The 17,517-nt window shown below is 25.7% G+C and overlaps 1 protein-coding gene across 1 annotated transcript in view; it reads right to left on the minus strand.

Annotated features, from left to right (window-relative positions):
* The window catches only part of LOC100167029 (serine-protein kinase ATM), a 29,895-nt gene that overhangs the window by 9,687 nt on the left and 2,691 nt on the right, over window positions 1–17,517 (minus strand). The window contains exons 11-33 of the mRNA XM_029488967.1: window positions 17,084–17,178; window positions 14,740–14,884; window positions 14,511–14,665; window positions 14,337–14,444; window positions 14,130–14,264; window positions 13,902–14,058; window positions 13,721–13,845; window positions 13,521–13,661; window positions 12,280–12,531; window positions 12,088–12,212; window positions 11,572–12,025; window positions 11,354–11,494; window positions 9,409–9,652; window positions 9,091–9,329; window positions 8,872–9,025; window positions 6,774–6,876; window positions 6,538–6,645; window positions 6,021–6,123; window positions 4,749–4,908; window positions 4,342–4,646; window positions 3,934–4,262; window positions 3,710–3,866; window positions 2,335–2,672 (exon numbers count right to left, since the gene is read on the minus strand). Coding sequence (XP_029344827.1) covers window positions 2,335–2,672; window positions 3,710–3,866; window positions 3,934–4,262; window positions 4,342–4,646; window positions 4,749–4,908; window positions 6,021–6,123; window positions 6,538–6,645; window positions 6,774–6,876; window positions 8,872–9,025; window positions 9,091–9,329; window positions 9,409–9,652; window positions 11,354–11,494; window positions 11,572–12,025; window positions 12,088–12,212; window positions 12,280–12,531; window positions 13,521–13,661; window positions 13,721–13,845; window positions 13,902–14,058; window positions 14,130–14,264; window positions 14,337–14,444; window positions 14,511–14,665; window positions 14,740–14,884; window positions 17,084–17,178 — 4,273 coding nt within the window. The remainder of the gene's footprint in view (window positions 1–2,334; window positions 2,673–3,709; window positions 3,867–3,933; window positions 4,263–4,341; window positions 4,647–4,748; window positions 4,909–6,020; window positions 6,124–6,537; window positions 6,646–6,773; window positions 6,877–8,871; window positions 9,026–9,090; window positions 9,330–9,408; window positions 9,653–11,353; window positions 11,495–11,571; window positions 12,026–12,087; window positions 12,213–12,279; window positions 12,532–13,520; window positions 13,662–13,720; window positions 13,846–13,901; window positions 14,059–14,129; window positions 14,265–14,336; window positions 14,445–14,510; window positions 14,666–14,739; window positions 14,885–17,083; window positions 17,179–17,517) is intronic.

The raw sequence follows: 17,517 nt of genomic DNA on the forward strand, positions 1-17,517 counted from the left end.
CAAAATTACTTGAAATTTAGACTGAATTAGGGTTAAAGAAAGGCAATATAATAAGAGTTTATGATACGCGATAGGTTTGTCGATATCGAAATTGCCATTCAATGATAAACAATTATTCAGCAATTTTTAAATTTTTAAAAAAATGAAATTGAAGAAGAAGCTGATAAAGATGTAGCTGAAGCTATAGATAATATAATAAATAATGAAAAATGAAATGTTATTGAGTACTCAAAAAAGTTATATTTCATTTTTAGGTATCATTAGTCAATTAACAAAATTCCAATTTGTAATTTTAGTTATGGTTTTAAGAGATGTTTTAGGAATTATAAACATCTTAAGTTCAACACTACAATCATAGACAGCTACATTAGGGAAGGCCGAAATGATTATTAATAATGTAATTGAGCCATTTAAAAACATGAGAACAGATAAGTCATTATCAGAATTATGGTTAAAAATTATACAATTTTGTGAAACAAACGACATATCAATATCTCATCCTGGTAAGTTTGATTCTTTGTTATAGTAAAATATAATAAAAAATATATAAAATTGTATAAACACATTTGCTACCATTGACAGAAGATTATGTTTAACACTTTAATAATTTTAAATCATAAAATACAATAAATAAAAAAAAATGTGTTATCATTTTTAGTATTTGAATATACCTAATAATAATAGTCAAAATAAAGTATTTTAAAGGTGTAATGGGGGGTGTGGGGGGAGCCCCCGACGGCCATATAACGGTTTACCTTTTGTAGCACCCCCAAGATTTGAACTCTAGTTGCGCCACTGTTCATTAGCAAAGTAAAACATATCTGATGGGAAAATAATGTAAGATTATTAATCAAATCTATTGTTATGCTGTATGTAGTAATATAAATAGTATAGGTACCTAAAGTCCTAAACAATTAGAGGTAGATTACCAGATACTTAAAATGCTTAATGTGGCTCACTTGTTGGAAAGGGATGGCGACCCCTGTTATAGGGTATACTAAGTGACTTAGCGCTTTAAAATTTAACTGTGAAAAAACTAGACAGAAAATAGATTAACAGGTCCACCTCTATTACAAACAAAAATTTAAAAAACCATATACCTGGGGTTATTCATATATCGTAAGACACTTATTATTTTGAAAACTATTAATATTTTCGAAAATATAGTTTTTTTAAACAACATTTTAATACAAAATTTAATATTTTCCCATTTTTTATCGTAATCATTTTTAAATTAGCATACATTTTAGATTCTGAACGGGGCGATGAATGTATTGTTTTACAATGTGTTTTTTTTTTGTCTGTCATCACTTTTTGGGACAGTAAAAATGCTTCAATTTTCAACTTCAGTATCTTGTTTTATGGGAATGTATATCTACTAGATGCATTGGGTAGGTCAAAATTCCCAGTAATTTTTAAATGCGTCATGAAAAACATACAAAAAATTCAGGAAAAGCAGGAATTTTTACGCAAAATCTATTTTAATTTTTGGTGTAACTCTAAAAATAATGACTGTAGATACGTGACATTTTCACTGGTTGTTTATATTAGCATTTTCTGCACACGATAAGATATTCAAAATATTTTGACTTGTATTGAGCTGTTTACAGACATTATCAATTTTAAATTTTTTTAGTTTTTTTTTCTATGAATGTAAATTTTATTTGTTGGGTAAAAAAAATTAAATTTAACAAAATGTGTAATATTTCATTCATATATGATAATATAGCTAAAATAGCAAAAAAATAGCACTTTGAATTAAACAAACTAGCAAAATAAAATGTTGTATACGATAATGATATCAGGGAAATTTAATATAAATTTGTAACTTACTTTGGATGTACTATGACATATTAAAAAATAGGAATTTGCTAGAAACAGTAGTTCTAGGGCTTGGAAAGCCCTGCTTTCAAATTATAACTTATAAACTACATTCGATTCATGTTCTGCTTTGGAATATTAATTAAAAATGTATGTTGTCATTCAAAAGAGTAAAAACTTAAAAATAATAATGTAAACAAATATTTGTCTTATGTTAAAATGGATCACACCGTATATACTTGTTGACAATTACATTTAAATGTTTTAAATATTTTTGGAGCAATGTGAAAATTTTACTTTATTTTTTACGTACTTGGTTTTTATAAAAAAATAAATACCTATCCTATATTCCTATTTACAGGGAATATCCCCTTTTTATGATGACAAATCAATTTATGTTTATATAATATGTTCATGCATTCAATAAATATTATGTGATTCATATCAGCTAATTGACTACATTGTATAACAGATATTTTTCTTATTATGAAGTGCAATATTCATATTACTTACTGAAGTGTTAGTTTCAAATATTTATTCTTCTCCTCGTGTTTGTTACTTATATCTCTTTTATCAATTGCACTTTGATTGTTCAAATATGTACCAGCCTTATATTTTTCTGTGTTATGGGTTGATTTTCCTAATTCAACCAATTCTTTTCCTTTAATTATATTGTCTTCAACTTCAAGGTTATGTTTTTGAAAATTTTCTGATTTTATGTATTTATATAATTGTTGATATAATGTATCGGTAAATTGAGATAAATGTTTATGAGCATCTGACAGTACTTTTTTACAATCTAATCCAAACTCATCTGTATGAGCTGATTCCAATTTTAATCTTCTGATAGACTATAAGTACACATGTATTATTATATTATGTATTATTAAAAGTACGGACAGATAACCATATTATGGTAACTAATTACAATATTAATTATTATTAAAAAATAAATCTTAAATTAAAGTAATAAAATTAATTACGTAGAAACAGTATTAAGAATAGCAGAAGGATGCATTGGTGATCCAAGTTGTTCTTAATAAGGAATAATCATAGTATAGTTAGTGATGCATCAGAGGTATAAACAAAAGGATATATTTTAATTTATATATGAAGTTGCCCATTTAATTAAAAAAAGATGGGTAAGTGGATGTCGCTCTACTGTACAGTAGGTTCGAAGTGGGTCACTGTATAATGGATGGTATTAAATTTGAATTCAATGATACAATATCATTGTATAAGAAAAACGATTCTGAGCGAAGACAGTATGTCAGTCTAGGTATTAGACATATATATACTTATCTATGGTATTAAAAATACCGATAAGATTTACTCTTTGAGTGTTATATATTGATGAAACGAGTGCTCTTTCAGACATATGCCGATCATACACGCCTATCGAGTATTATATTTATAAATTGTATGGAATAAATCCGATAAACAAGATTAAATTGACACATATTAATTGTACAGTGCAATAATGCAATATGAATATTATAAATAACAACATACTAACACTAATAATGAAAATATTTTTAATATTTTTTTTTTATTTATATTTTACTTTTTAATTTATTTTTAATATTGAAATTTATTTATAAATTATTTAAATGCTTCTACTATTACACCCATTATTATACCCATATCTCTAATAAAAAATATTATTTATAAGCAAGTTTTTTCACTTACTTAATTAGTATTTTAGATTAATTTTAAGGTCATTTTTTGAAAACATACAAAAAGGTCATTTTTTTAGGGCATTTTTGTGAGTTTTTTAGGTCATCAACATCCTAACTCTATTAATAAGATTTTACTGTTTTTTTTTTTTTTATACCTGAACAATTATTTCTATTAATTTAACTTATAAAATGTAAAGAACATATTGTACCTTTTGAAAATATTTTCTTATAATATCATTTGATGTTTCTGATTTTGTTTCTTCCATCCAAGAACCATAAAGTTGTAATGCTAATGAATGTAAGAAAGGATATTCACAATTATATTCACAATTTTCAAGTTCTTCAACAACATTTTTTAATAAAACTCTGAAAAATTAACCATTTAAATATTATTATTATATTAAAATGTATAATCGAGATGGTAACATTTTACCTTGCCATATGACAGTCATTTCTTTTCCATAAAAGCCTAGTCTCCTCCACCTTTGCCCATAAGACGGTATGTTTCTGATAAATGTCTAAATTAACAACTGTGGCTAAATGTCTTCCAGATTCTTGTAACCAATCATTTTGTTGAGCTAGCTCTGCTATTTTCATTCTTAGTATGCCTGATCTTTTATCACCATTAAAATCCAATAACTTACAACGTTGGGAAAGTATTTTATTGATATTTACAAAATCATTGGTTCTTAAAGTTTTTTCATCTAACCAGTTATAAAATAATTTTTTTTTATCTGATGTAAAGATAAAATCATCAAGGTCCTTTAAGTATAATTATTAAAAAAAAAAATGTAATTAGGTATTATTTATTAAATCTAAGTGTATTCAGTAATTTACTTACTTCAATTATTTTAAGTTTGGCTAACGGAGTATAAATTGTTGCTGTTGATTCTAGACTTGCACAATATAGAGACTCAATAACTACTAATCTAGCTTCATTTATCAAAGGAATTGCCCTATCTACATTTTTCAGATATACATGTCGTAAAGCATGATAATGCAATGATTCAAAAGACTTTTCGCCACAATCTGGTAAATCCCATTTATTTAATTGCCAACAATAGTCATATTTTAAACTATCATTGCTGGAAGCCATGATGTGAGCAACATTTTGTAATCCAGAGTTTGTAAATGCTTCTAAATAATCTAAATTACAAGACATTTATTAAACAGTCATATGAGTATATTTTTACTAAAAGTTGTTGATATTTTGTTGAAAGCTAAGTTTATTCTACAACTGTAAATCACCTTTGGAAATGACTTCTGTGGTCTGCTGCAAATCACAATTCTCCATAACACGATCCCATTTTCTAAGTTGTTGATAGTATTGTGTACGAGAAGAAATATTTAGTAAATAACTTGAACCACAGCCTTCAATTGCATCAGAATCACCAATTCTTTTATAAGACTAAATGTATTTATTTATTGAATTATTTATTTTGAAGTAAAGATTTATTTAAATAAAGAAAAAATTGTTAAGATGCAAATGACATGTTTATTCATATAGGATCTAAATTGTACAATTCAACTTTTATCTACTTTCAATCTACTTCCGTGTGATGATTATGTTTAATTGGTATAGTATATATATATAGGATTTCAATACTTGAGCAATCAGTGCAAATAATCTCCTGATTTTGAATTTTATTTTTTAAATAAATATCAGCACATCAATTTTTAAAGAAAGAGAATACATTATTAATGTACCAATATTACCAAAAGGCAAATATTGATACCGAAATTAGATATTCTTTCAGAAAACAATTGATAGGTATATGTATATTGTTTCCGTCCCTATGTAGGATTTCAAGCTTTTTGTTATGGAATATATTATTAATTATTATACAGCAAATATGATCTACCAAATGTTATGAATACATTTTAATCATGTAATATTTATATTTTCAACTACTTATATATTTATATGAATCAATTCATATTTATTACTTGTGCTTTTAAAGGAATACACCAATAGAAATAGAAATGACATATAGATTTGTATAAGTTTTTATTTCTCATAGGTATTTTTCTCTCAAAACTGTTTTTCTTATACAATAATTTAACATTAAATAAAAACGTCTCACATACATTATAGTTATCTACTAAATGATGGGGTGCAGTCAAAATATATTAAATAGCAGAATGATGTCCCTGTTTTTTTTTTTTTTTTGAAACATGTTTAGTTAGAACATATTAAAAATAAAAGTGACTAGATTATCATTGGTAGTATTAAAATTAAAATATATTTGATTATAGTTATTTATCATTGTATTTTATTAACTTAATAATTATAATAAAAAGGTTGGGTGGATTTTAACCGGATGTTTTTGGATGAATTTTGTACTTATGCTGAATGTATTATTGCACATCATACTTTTTCAGAATTGTAAAGACTAAAATGAAAGTTATGCATTATTCAAAATATAATCATTTTAAAATTATGATTAGTAAATACTAAATAGTTAATAATTATAATTGGCATTTTATATTTAGAATAATATTAATAGATTAATAACAAACTTCATTAAGAATTGATTGCAATAAAAGTCCTTCTTTGGGTAATACTTCTGTGATCACATCCACAGGATTTAATATCATCGACTCTTTATCTTTGTTCATTCTTCTAAATGTGAAAAAATAATAACAATGTTAACCAATTGTTATACAATATGACACATTTATTTAAATAAATACAAGTAAAGATATTGTATAAATAATAGTTGGTAACTATTATGCATTTGTGCATCCATAATATGTCGGGCCTAGTTGGTCGCTTCGTCAAAATAATCTTGGTAAATTCTACTAAAAAATATGAGTTTTTTTAAATAGATTAAGTTGGTATATATTATATAATTGAAATTTAATTTTTTTAAATAACCATAAAATTAAAAAATTAAAATATAAAAAAACTATGGTTTTTTAAAAACTACGGTTTTTTTAAAAACTACTCAAAGTTTGTTTACAATCAACGAGGCCTGAGTACTATTGGAAGTATAAAGAATAAATTAATAAATATTACAATAAATCAATAACTTACTTCAATGTAGTTTCACACCAAAGCTCTAAATATTGGATAGAAGTAAAATGTGCAGAGCAAAATTGAGCTGCTTGGGATACATATAAGTAATTTATATCCAAATTTGTTCTAAAAATACAAATTTGCCTTTTACTAATATTGATATAATAAAATTTATAAAATCTTTAAATTAGTTTCTTGTTAAGTAAAAGAATAATATTTTTAAAACTATAAAGAAATATTAAAATGATAATTACTGTAAAGGATCGTTTTGTTGAAGTCTGATAAAATTAATGATGCTTAGAAGACATTGTACAGCCGATTTATTACAATAAATGTTATTTTCAATGGCATCATAAGCTATAACAGTCAATAGAAAATAATGTAATATAGACATATAGTAGGTATAACTGTATAAGGTATATATTTGAAGACCATGCAAGTATGATATTAAGTCATGAAGCAAGACCTTTATTAGGTCAGTAGTTAAAAGAAGAATGGAGGCGATCAGTAAACTCAAATAACCAATTGAAAGCTTTTCTCCAGGGTATCAGAGAACATTATTCAATTAAAATAAAGCACACATTTTTTAAGACTTGTAATGAATAAGTGTAGGTAAGCAATATAATATACAATATATACTCAATTATAATATATAGCTTAGATCAGCAGTTCTCAACATGAATTAACTGAGGACACCAATTAAAATTATTATTAATATTATAAATAACTTTCGTATTAAAATTATGCCAAAATATGTGTTGCCTCCATTTTAGAAACAAACAACGCACCAAATTTGAGTTTTTAGTTTTAATATTATTGTGAATGGTCCTTATAGCTAAGAATCTTATCTAGGCTATCTCATAGCATGAGTGTATGATGTATGCATAGACCATATTGTAAGCCATAAGGTCTAAGAATAAATTACAATTTTAAATGCTCATAACGTCTTGCAGTAGCTTTAAAATTAAAATATCTATAAAAACCTATGAGATATAATATTTTTAGTTTAAAGGGGTCTGCGCGCGACCTGTTTTTTTCCTCAAAAACATGCCTTACAAGAAAAACTCTCACACCTTGTAGATTGGTCCAATTTCCGTAATTTTTTTTTGTTAGATAGAGGAAGACTTATTGCAGGGACTTGGATTTTCAAAATTATTTTTCTAAATCTTATATTACAAGTTTGAATTTAATCCATTTTTACAATTTTTTAGTTTTTGTATTATTTTTTGTTTTTAGCAACGTACCTAATCAAAAATCAAAGTCCAATACGCCCTGTAAAAAATATTCCTCTATCTAACAAAAAAAAATTTACAGAAATTGAACTAATCTACGGGGTATGAGAGTTTTTCCTGTAAAGTGTGTTTTGATCGATATAATACACCCTATTAACTCCCCCTAATTTCAAATTTTATAGAATTGCGGAAAATTTGAAAAATTGCAACCAGGACCCTTAAGTTTGATAAAAAATAAATTCACTCTAATTTTAAAGACAGGATTTTTTTAGGAAGGTGATTTAAATTTTAATTTTAATATAACTTGTGGGGATTTTCACACACTCTGTTGTAGTCATAAATCTATTTTTTAGTTTTTAGTTTTCAATAGATAGTTAAATGATCTCTACATGGTTCCCTCACATATCCTTTATCCTTGAGTTATCTATACAAGTCCACTTTTCCATACTATATTATTTATTTGTGGTTATTCTCTACTACGTTTCCCTTCTTCTATACCTTCTGGTGTAGTGTTATGGAGTTCCTTGTTGTGTCTCAGGTTATGACCTATCATATGCAACTGACTTATTTTTTATACAGTTTAGCAAAATTCTTTTTTCTTTTACTAAATCTAACACTTCTTCATTTGTCTCTCTTTCCATAAATTTAATTTTCCCTATATTTCTCTGGAGCATCCTACTTTTAATTCAACTTAAAAATAGTGTTTAAGGCAGTAAATAGTTGGAAATATATATCTGAGAAACTAAAACAAAACAAAGTTATTTTTACGTTAAAATACTTATGATGGAATATAATAATATATTATAATGTATAAATAGTGTACTATGTATTTTTGTGGCAATGTTACTATTACAATATTGTACTAGAATATTAACCGTCTATCTATATTTTAATGTAAAATATGACTAGGTCTAAATAATGAAAAGTATCAAACACCTCAGGTTTTTTTACCACCTCAGTTATATATGTATAAAAAAAAGAAAATCTATATTATTAAGACCTTGAGAACAAAATATTTAAATATACAACAAATTAATTTCATGTACAATAAACTGTGATATAGTTAGTGAATTAATTACTTAAGTCTATACTTTTAATGAATAATTATTTGTACCATTACCTTGATGAATATTTCTATTTATCTTTTCACTTCTCATTTTATAATGTTCAAGAAAAAATCTGTTCAAATGTTTATTTAATATAGGCCTTGTCAATGGTTTGTATTCAAGAAGGAAATAAACTAGATGTGGTAAAATGTTTTCACAAAACACAGGCTAAAATTATATTTATATTAATTGATATTACTATAGATGTTAATATATCTATTTAAAGTGTTTACTTTATTTTCTGCAATAGGCAATAAACTTTTGCAAAAGCCTTGAAGTGTTTCCAATAAATGTTTTGTAATGATTGTAATCCAATTATTGTAAGAGATAGATTCATCTAATGGGCACCAGATATCGTTTTTATCAATTAGTAAATTAAATTGTTCAATATCAAATGATAATTCAACATCCAGTTCTTCCATTGAAGATTGTCCATGTTTAAACGGGTACAAAGCCTTTGCACCTAATTCTTCTAAATGTTTATATACATTTAAAATAGTAAAGTTAATACAATTAAACAATGTTTTAATGAAAGTTACTAATTATGTTACCATATAAACATTGTCCTTCATCAGTCGCCATAACTTTGAATAAGGTTATATTACTTGATTCCAAAACAGAAATATTATAGTCACTTAAGTAATTTAAAACCAATTCAACTATATGCTTTATAAATGAGTATTCTAGGGATATATTAGATTCTAATTTCAATACTTCAGGTTCCGGTTGCAATATTAGAGTAGTTAAATCAGCTGGACCCAATATCCCTAAACAACTGGCAGCTAAGATTTGAATCTATAATACAAATATATTAAATTATATAAAATGAAAATTACTTAATACAATTTTAAAAATGTTCCAAAAGTTTCATGAAGGGACAAAGGGTGCCTAAGTTAAAGATATTATTGGAAAATGACTTAAGCATTTACTTACTTTATTGGGATATGCAAATATTTTAATTTGAGAATACTTATTAAACAGACAATAACCATGAATAATTTATTATAGATTGTATATGATATAATCATAAATACACATATAAAAATAACAAAAAGGATAGGTATACAAGGTGATTCATTTATTTAAGAAGAGAGCCCACACCGGACCCCGACATCAAACACAGTATAAGAGGAGTTCCAAATGAACCTCCGACCTAGCAAGTAAGTCTTCGCCTTATGGAATACTGTCTTATACATTTTTGTTGTGAGCCCCCGAGCAACGAGCTCCCTGGCAGGCATGTACTTACCAGTGTTCGCTGAGGAAAGTCTGCCAGGTCGCAGGGGTTTAGGCCTGACACCATTGATATATTTACTATGTTATATGTCAATAAACGATGAGGGTCTGAGGAGAAATAATGCTAACGCGATTCCTCCTCCGTCCCTCGATTAACTTGAAAAAAAAAAGTTATTCTTTTATTACTCATTATTTCAAAAAGTATTAATGTTTTTAAAAATATTTTTATCCTTATAATTTTTTATGTTTTTACTATTTTGATTGACAACATAAAGTAGTTTTAATTTTATATTCCAAAGCAGAATATTTATCCAAGTATTTTGATGCATAAATATTGAATTTAGGACAAGTAGTTTATGAGTAGTATTTAAAGTTTAGACAAGCTGAGTAGTGGACAAACATTTTGCGGGGTACCACTCCTCTCCGCCCAACTAAACTTTAAATACTTATAACTCATAAACTACTCGTCCTAAATTTGATTTTTATGCAACAAAATACTTAGAAAAATATTTTGATTTGGAATATGAAATTAAAATTCATGTTGCATTCAAAAAAGTAAAAAACCTTAAAAAATTATTAAGAAAAAAAATATTTAAAATTGTTTGCATTTATTTAATTTTTAATTATATTTGAAACTATAATTTTTTTAACAACTTGAAACTATGTAAAATAATATTTTCAAAAACACTAATACTTTTTGAGATAATGAGTGTTTCGTGATAAAAGAATAACCCTGCATGGTGGAATTAAAAAATCTGAATTTGAGATAAAAAACTTAAGTAAAGATAATATTGTGCATTTGAAAGAATGATTTGAACAAAACTTGTTTTACTAGTAATTTTTTATAAATTTAAAAAATAAGTAATTATTTAAAATATTTTAATTTTTTTAAAAACTTATAGTTAATAACAGACATATCTTAAAGCCAGTTCCAACCGTAGATAACCAACATTTGAAGAATGTTTTCTTTTTAAATATATATTATAATAAACAGGGACATTAAAATAAAAGAAGGTAAGAAAGCTCACTCAGCGAGCGTGGTAACTTCCCAGTTTCTACAGTATTATAATACATTAAATAAATTTCAATTCCATATACAATTTTTGTACAGTAAATATATACCTATTAATATGAACAATCGTAATTGTACTGGCAACTAATGGATGGGCTCAACAGGGATAAAGATGTTCGGAACATATTATATTTAGAAACCTATAACACTATCAGAGAAAGTTATTACATACATATAACTTAAATACATACTTCAAATTCATCAATTTTTGTAAGCTTCACTAGTGTACAAATTAAACAATGTAAAATACTTTTGACGCAATCTTCTGAAAATCCCCGCATTTTTAACAGGTCTTGGTACATGCATTGAAGTTCTTTATCATTTGCTTGTAACTAAAAGAAAAAAAATGTCTATGTATTTACTAATTAAAATATTTTTTTAAATAAATATTATTTGAGTACTGACTAACCTTCAGTCTTAAAAATTTTAAAGATTGAATTATATCAGTGTTTTCATTTTGTTGAGAAAGAAAAGAATTTATGTCCTTGTGTAGTGATGTTTTATTTTTGTTGTATGTTTCACAATCAATGATTTGATCACTGAATGTTTTAAGAATATTCAATAAATGTAATAATTTTTCATTCAAAGAAGGTTGTGTCTTAGCCAATATTCGTAGATTTGATGTCAGAGGTCCAATTTGACTAATATTTAATTTTAAAATGCATATTGGATTTATTAATAACCATTCTAAATATTCAATAGCATAATTGTGCATTTCAAAATTATTTTGGTTTAATAAGGTGATAGTCGACTGTACAGATTGATTAATTAAGAAATGAGAAAATGCATCTAATTGGTTAGAATCTAATAACTGACCAATAAGAGCCTTCATAAAAACTGTATACTGGAAAAATGACTGATACCTATAAATTTAATAATAAAATAATAAATAGAATAATATTTAAAAACAAAATAATATATGTACCATAATTCTGTTTTTAATGTTTTGACAATATTCACGTACAGAGTGTGAACAATTGTTTGAATATAATCGGGATTTTGTGTTGACATATAAGTTAATAATGGATATTTATTTTTTACATATGTCTCCTATAGTTAACAGAACATAAATAAATTAACAATGATAATAAATAGAATAAGTAGATAAATTAATTACTTGATAAATCTTAATTAAAATCAGAAACTGATCGCTGCTAATTTGTATTGGAGAAATTGGCTGCTCAGTATTCATGACAACCATTTGGATAAATTGTAATATTATATTTGAGCACTGGGACTTTATTAGTTCATTCAAATTTATTTTACCTAATTGACTTTCAATGAGGTTTTTAATTTCATCATGATTGAGAAATGGCACCTCTACAATCTTAATAGCCAACAAATATGAAAATATGACAGGAAAGTTTTCCTGGAAATTTACAATTTTGATAAATATTTAAGACATAAATTAGTTTATATTATAATAAATACTGTAAAGGGGGGGGGGGGTTATGAATTTTTAAAAAAATACCCTAATCCAAAATTGCAATACAAATACAAATTAAGCAACTTTATCTTATGTAGGCTTTGTAAAAAATCTCCCATTAAAGTGAGGGGAAACGCCTTAGAGAATCCCTACCCTAGGTGCACCAATGTTCATATAGACAGACTATGATATGCATTGATTAGAAAATAAACATCTGGTAACCATAGTAACCCTTTTAAATATTCAAATTAAAGTCAATATAATTTTTTAGATTCTGAGCGGAGTGAGGAAGCTATTGGTTTTACAATGGTGTTTATTTTATTTTTTTTTTTTTTTATATCCTGTATACAAAATTTCTACCAGAAGGGGTGCTTCAATTTCAACATATAGTACCTTATCTTTTTTGGTGAATTGGATCAAGATGGTACTTTAGAGAAGTTATTTTTCAATTTTATCAATAGTTATTTAGTGCCGAAAAATTACTAAAAACCGATAAAAATAAGATTTTAATTTCTAACGCTTTGTTTATCACCATTGAACGATTAAAAAATATAATATTATAATATTAATTCATTATAATTATAACTTATATGATATAATAATTAATAACAATATAAAATATCCAGACTGACAAACAGTCTCCGCTCAGAATCGTTTTTCTTATACAATGATAGAATATCATTGAATTCAAGTTTAAAATAATCCATTATACAATGACCCACTTGCAACCTGCTATACAGCTTACCACTTACCCGCTTTTTTTTACTTCTATATATTATGGTTCAATACAAGTGTCAAATAAATATATAATTTAAGAATAATATTAATAAAAAAATTGAATTCAACTGATGGAGATTTTGAAGGGAAAAATATACCAGTTACCTTGATGTTTTAATAAAAAAAATTTACACGATAATAAAAATGTTACTTACTTTAATTACATCACTAAGAATACCCTTGGAATTGAAAAAATCCAAGTCATTTTTTATAACTAAAATAGGGATGGTTTCAAATGGGTATTTTTTAAAGAATTGTTCTATTGTTGTGCAAGTAAACAATTTAATTGGAAATCCCTATATAAATAGTTAACAAATCAATAATTAATAAAAATAAGAGTATATAAAAATATTACTTTGAATGAGGAATACTTCAAATGCCATTTCCATAGTAAAAATTTTAAATTATTTTCTAATAACTCCATATACGATTTCATTTTTAATTCAATTTTTACACATTGTAACAGATTAATCACCAAATCTAAAATAAAATAATTTATAATTTAAAAATGAAACACTATCAAAACAAATGCTAACCTAGGTTAATTTGTTTGATATAAACGGTTTGAAGAACTTCGAACAAACATTTTTTTCGAAATTTAACACTTGATGTTATTAACGATTGCATGCATAATAAATATGTGGAAATTCTATTGGTATACTCATCTCCAAGTTCTTCTTCACTAATATCATACTAGAAATATTTTTTAAATAGTTCATCAAATAATATAATACAATAATATAATCTAAGAGTGAGAAACTCACATCAACTGTAAATCCTTCATGTATTTTATGTAATATAATGGCAAACATTTCTTCATAGCTTATTTTGTATGTATTTGGATTATTTTCATAAACATCACACATCACTTTTATACATCTAATAGCAGCAATTCTAACCTGTGATATTATGTTAAAAGTAAATCAAAGAACTAAGTATTAACTGTATATGTATATACAATTTATACAAACCTGAAGAAATGGACTGTCTAAATAAAATAATATTATATTTTTCGGACTCATGGGTTGTACCACATTAGTATCAATATTCCATGTTGATCCAAAACTTCCATTATTTGTCTAAGGTTACATCAAATATAATATTAGAAGAAAATAAAGATTATATAATTAAATTAATCAACTTACAGAAGCAAAATGTCCAAGTAAATCAACAAAAGCACAAACCATTTTTGGTCCGCAATTTTCGGTAGTAGATATTTTTTGTAATGACTGAATTAACATAAGTAGATTAGTTGTGCAAACTTTATCTAATTTATTTTTAGTAGTTATTCGAAGTGCATCTAAAATAATTATATAACTAAGGTAATATAAACATTTATAATAATTAGAACAAAATATTAATAAATGAGTTTACCACTCAAAAGTTGAGTTATTTGGATAAAACCTTCTTGACGAGAACACCAAGCTTTGGCTAGTTGTTTAATAAACTTATTCATTTTAACTATCATATCTATTGATAAATTGTCCAAAGTCAAAGTTTTACGAAGAAAATAGGTGATCTGAAAATAAAATATTCATGTTTAATAATTAATTATATTTAATTAAAAAAAACATTGAAAAATAAGTGGTTTAAGATCATTAAAGTGTTTAAGAAAAAAGTTTTAAATAGCTTACATTGTCAAATGAACATTTTGTGATTAATTAAATTATATTAAAATTGTATAAAATCAATTTTGTCTAAAAAATCAGACCAAACATTCCCTCAGAAGCCCTCCATCCGGACAACATAAAATACACATTTACATTCATAATGAAGACCAAATTAATTAATCTTTTGTGACATATTACCTATATATAATATATATGTAATTTAAGGAAAAATGTGAACCTTTATATTGTTGATGCAGCCAATGGCCTTAGACGCTGAGGCCTTAATAAATTTAAAAAAAAAAAAGGAGAGTAAGTGGATGTCGCTCTGCTGGATAGTAGGTTACAAGTGCGTCACTGTATAATGGATGGTATTAAATTTGATTTCAATGATATAATATCATTGTATACGAAAAATGATTCTGAGCGGTGATGTTTTGTCAGTGTAGATATTTTATGTTATATTTATATCGTTATTACTTTTTATTAATACGGTAACTGGTAAGTTGAACTCATATTATAAAATTAATACAAAATAATTAAGATCGTTATTCTCCTTCAAAATTAAACATAAAATAACTATAAAAAAAAACTGTTTTTATATTTTTGAGATTTATTGGTTACAGAATAACCTACTTATGCAGAACCTTGTTGTAAGTTTTCAATTCTTAGTTATTGAAGTTGAACATTTTATAAATTTTTAAGTATAAAATCATTTTTATATTTTTATATAAATGCTTATACAAAAAATGGAGCCAATGTATTTTTAAAATTTTTTCAACTACTATATAAGCAATATGTCAGGAGCCTCGTATTAAATTTTGAATCTTTTTGGCCAAACAAATATAAATTTATTGATATTTATAGAAAAAGAAACTAAAAAAATTTAAATTTAATTGTCTGTAAACAGCTCAAAACAAGTAAAAATATTATCAACTATAGGAATTGATAAATAAACATATGATACAAATCTCAAGTGCCTATGGTTATTCGTTTTTGAATTACAAAATAAGATAATCTTTACATAAGAAAGTGAGTAAAAAGTTGTAAAAATTTGTAAAATAAATACATATCATTGTAAAATCAATACATTATCACTCAGAATCAAATTGTTGTCTAAAAACTTTTAATTTTTCTATAAACAGTTTTGGTACTGGTTTGTTATAGCCCTGCCACAGCGAGTGAAAACTTTAAAGCCCCGCCACCAAGGTATGTTATAGTCCCGCCATCCGTATAAATATAAAATAATGAGTTTATTTATTGATTCCATAATAATAATAATTCGATGATGGATATATTGATATAATTTTGTGTGTGGGCTCCTGAGTTAGGGTCCACAAAATTGTATCTATGATTAACCCCGTACCACTCCCCTCAGCTCATCTAAACTTTGAATATCTATAACTGATTACTGATTATTATAGGTACCTCACAGTAATGGACAATGGTATTTTTCGCCGAATTATTTTATATTTATACTATGTATTTTTTGTTATATGGATGGCGGGGCTATAACAAACCAGTACCACAGTTTTTTTCGTTCATAATTAATATTAAACTTATTTATGAAAAAAACATAATATTATAGTGAAGTTAAAAATACATAGATAGTATTAGAAGATAGAATTAGTAGTTAGTACCCAATGGCAATAAGGATTTCACAGGTTGATGGAAACTAGATAGTTGGAAATTAATTTGCACAATACAATGAAGGCATATATTGAGGGAACTTAAAGGGTTTTAGGCCTCTCCCAAAACCACCCATAACATTAATAAGTTATAAGTTTATAACATATAGGGTGTTGCCACTGGGTACCTTCCCTAATCTTATTATTCATATCATTCTTACTTGTCATCATACATATCAAACCTACCTATTATACTAAGAACATGTATAGATTGTAGATTACTTCAAATAAATAAAAAATAAAAAAAAAGTTTATAACATATAATACTTGTAGTATTATGTAGTATATTATTTTCTTTCCACACCACCCCTCCATCACATCTTACATATGTTACCAAATAGGTATCTCCTTATGCAATTATACTTGAGAAACAGAGTGCACAATGTCATATGTGTCGTATAGAACAAATAATCTGAATAGTACCTTGAAGTAGGTGTATGATTGACAAATTGAAACTTCTAATTCAGTTAAGTCTTCTACTAAGGCTTCTAATAAACATGTTTGATAACCAAATACACCTGTACAAATAGTAATGTTATTAATTAATATGTTAAACTAAATTTAAAATAAATAATAATACAGTCACAGTGATTTTTTTAATGTTATAACTGGTTAATAGAATCCACTTTTTACTGGAATCATATATTTTAAAAACTAAACCAAATCATGTCTATTAAAAACGAAAAAAAAGTTTTATGGAATCAATTGAATAGTGATGATCAAAACAAGACCAAGACTCTTGTAAAACTCTTGCTATTTTCACAAAATATATAAAAAAAAAAAAACTAAATACCTGTTATAGCTGTGTGTAATTTTTTGGTATGATCTCTAAGATGAAACTTAAGTCCAATATATTA

This window comes from Acyrthosiphon pisum, chromosome A2, assembly GCF_005508785.2.
Source record: "Acyrthosiphon pisum isolate AL4f chromosome A2, pea_aphid_22Mar2018_4r6ur, whole genome shotgun sequence".
Taxonomy (NCBI): Eukaryota; Metazoa; Arthropoda; class Insecta; order Hemiptera; family Aphididae; genus Acyrthosiphon; species Acyrthosiphon pisum.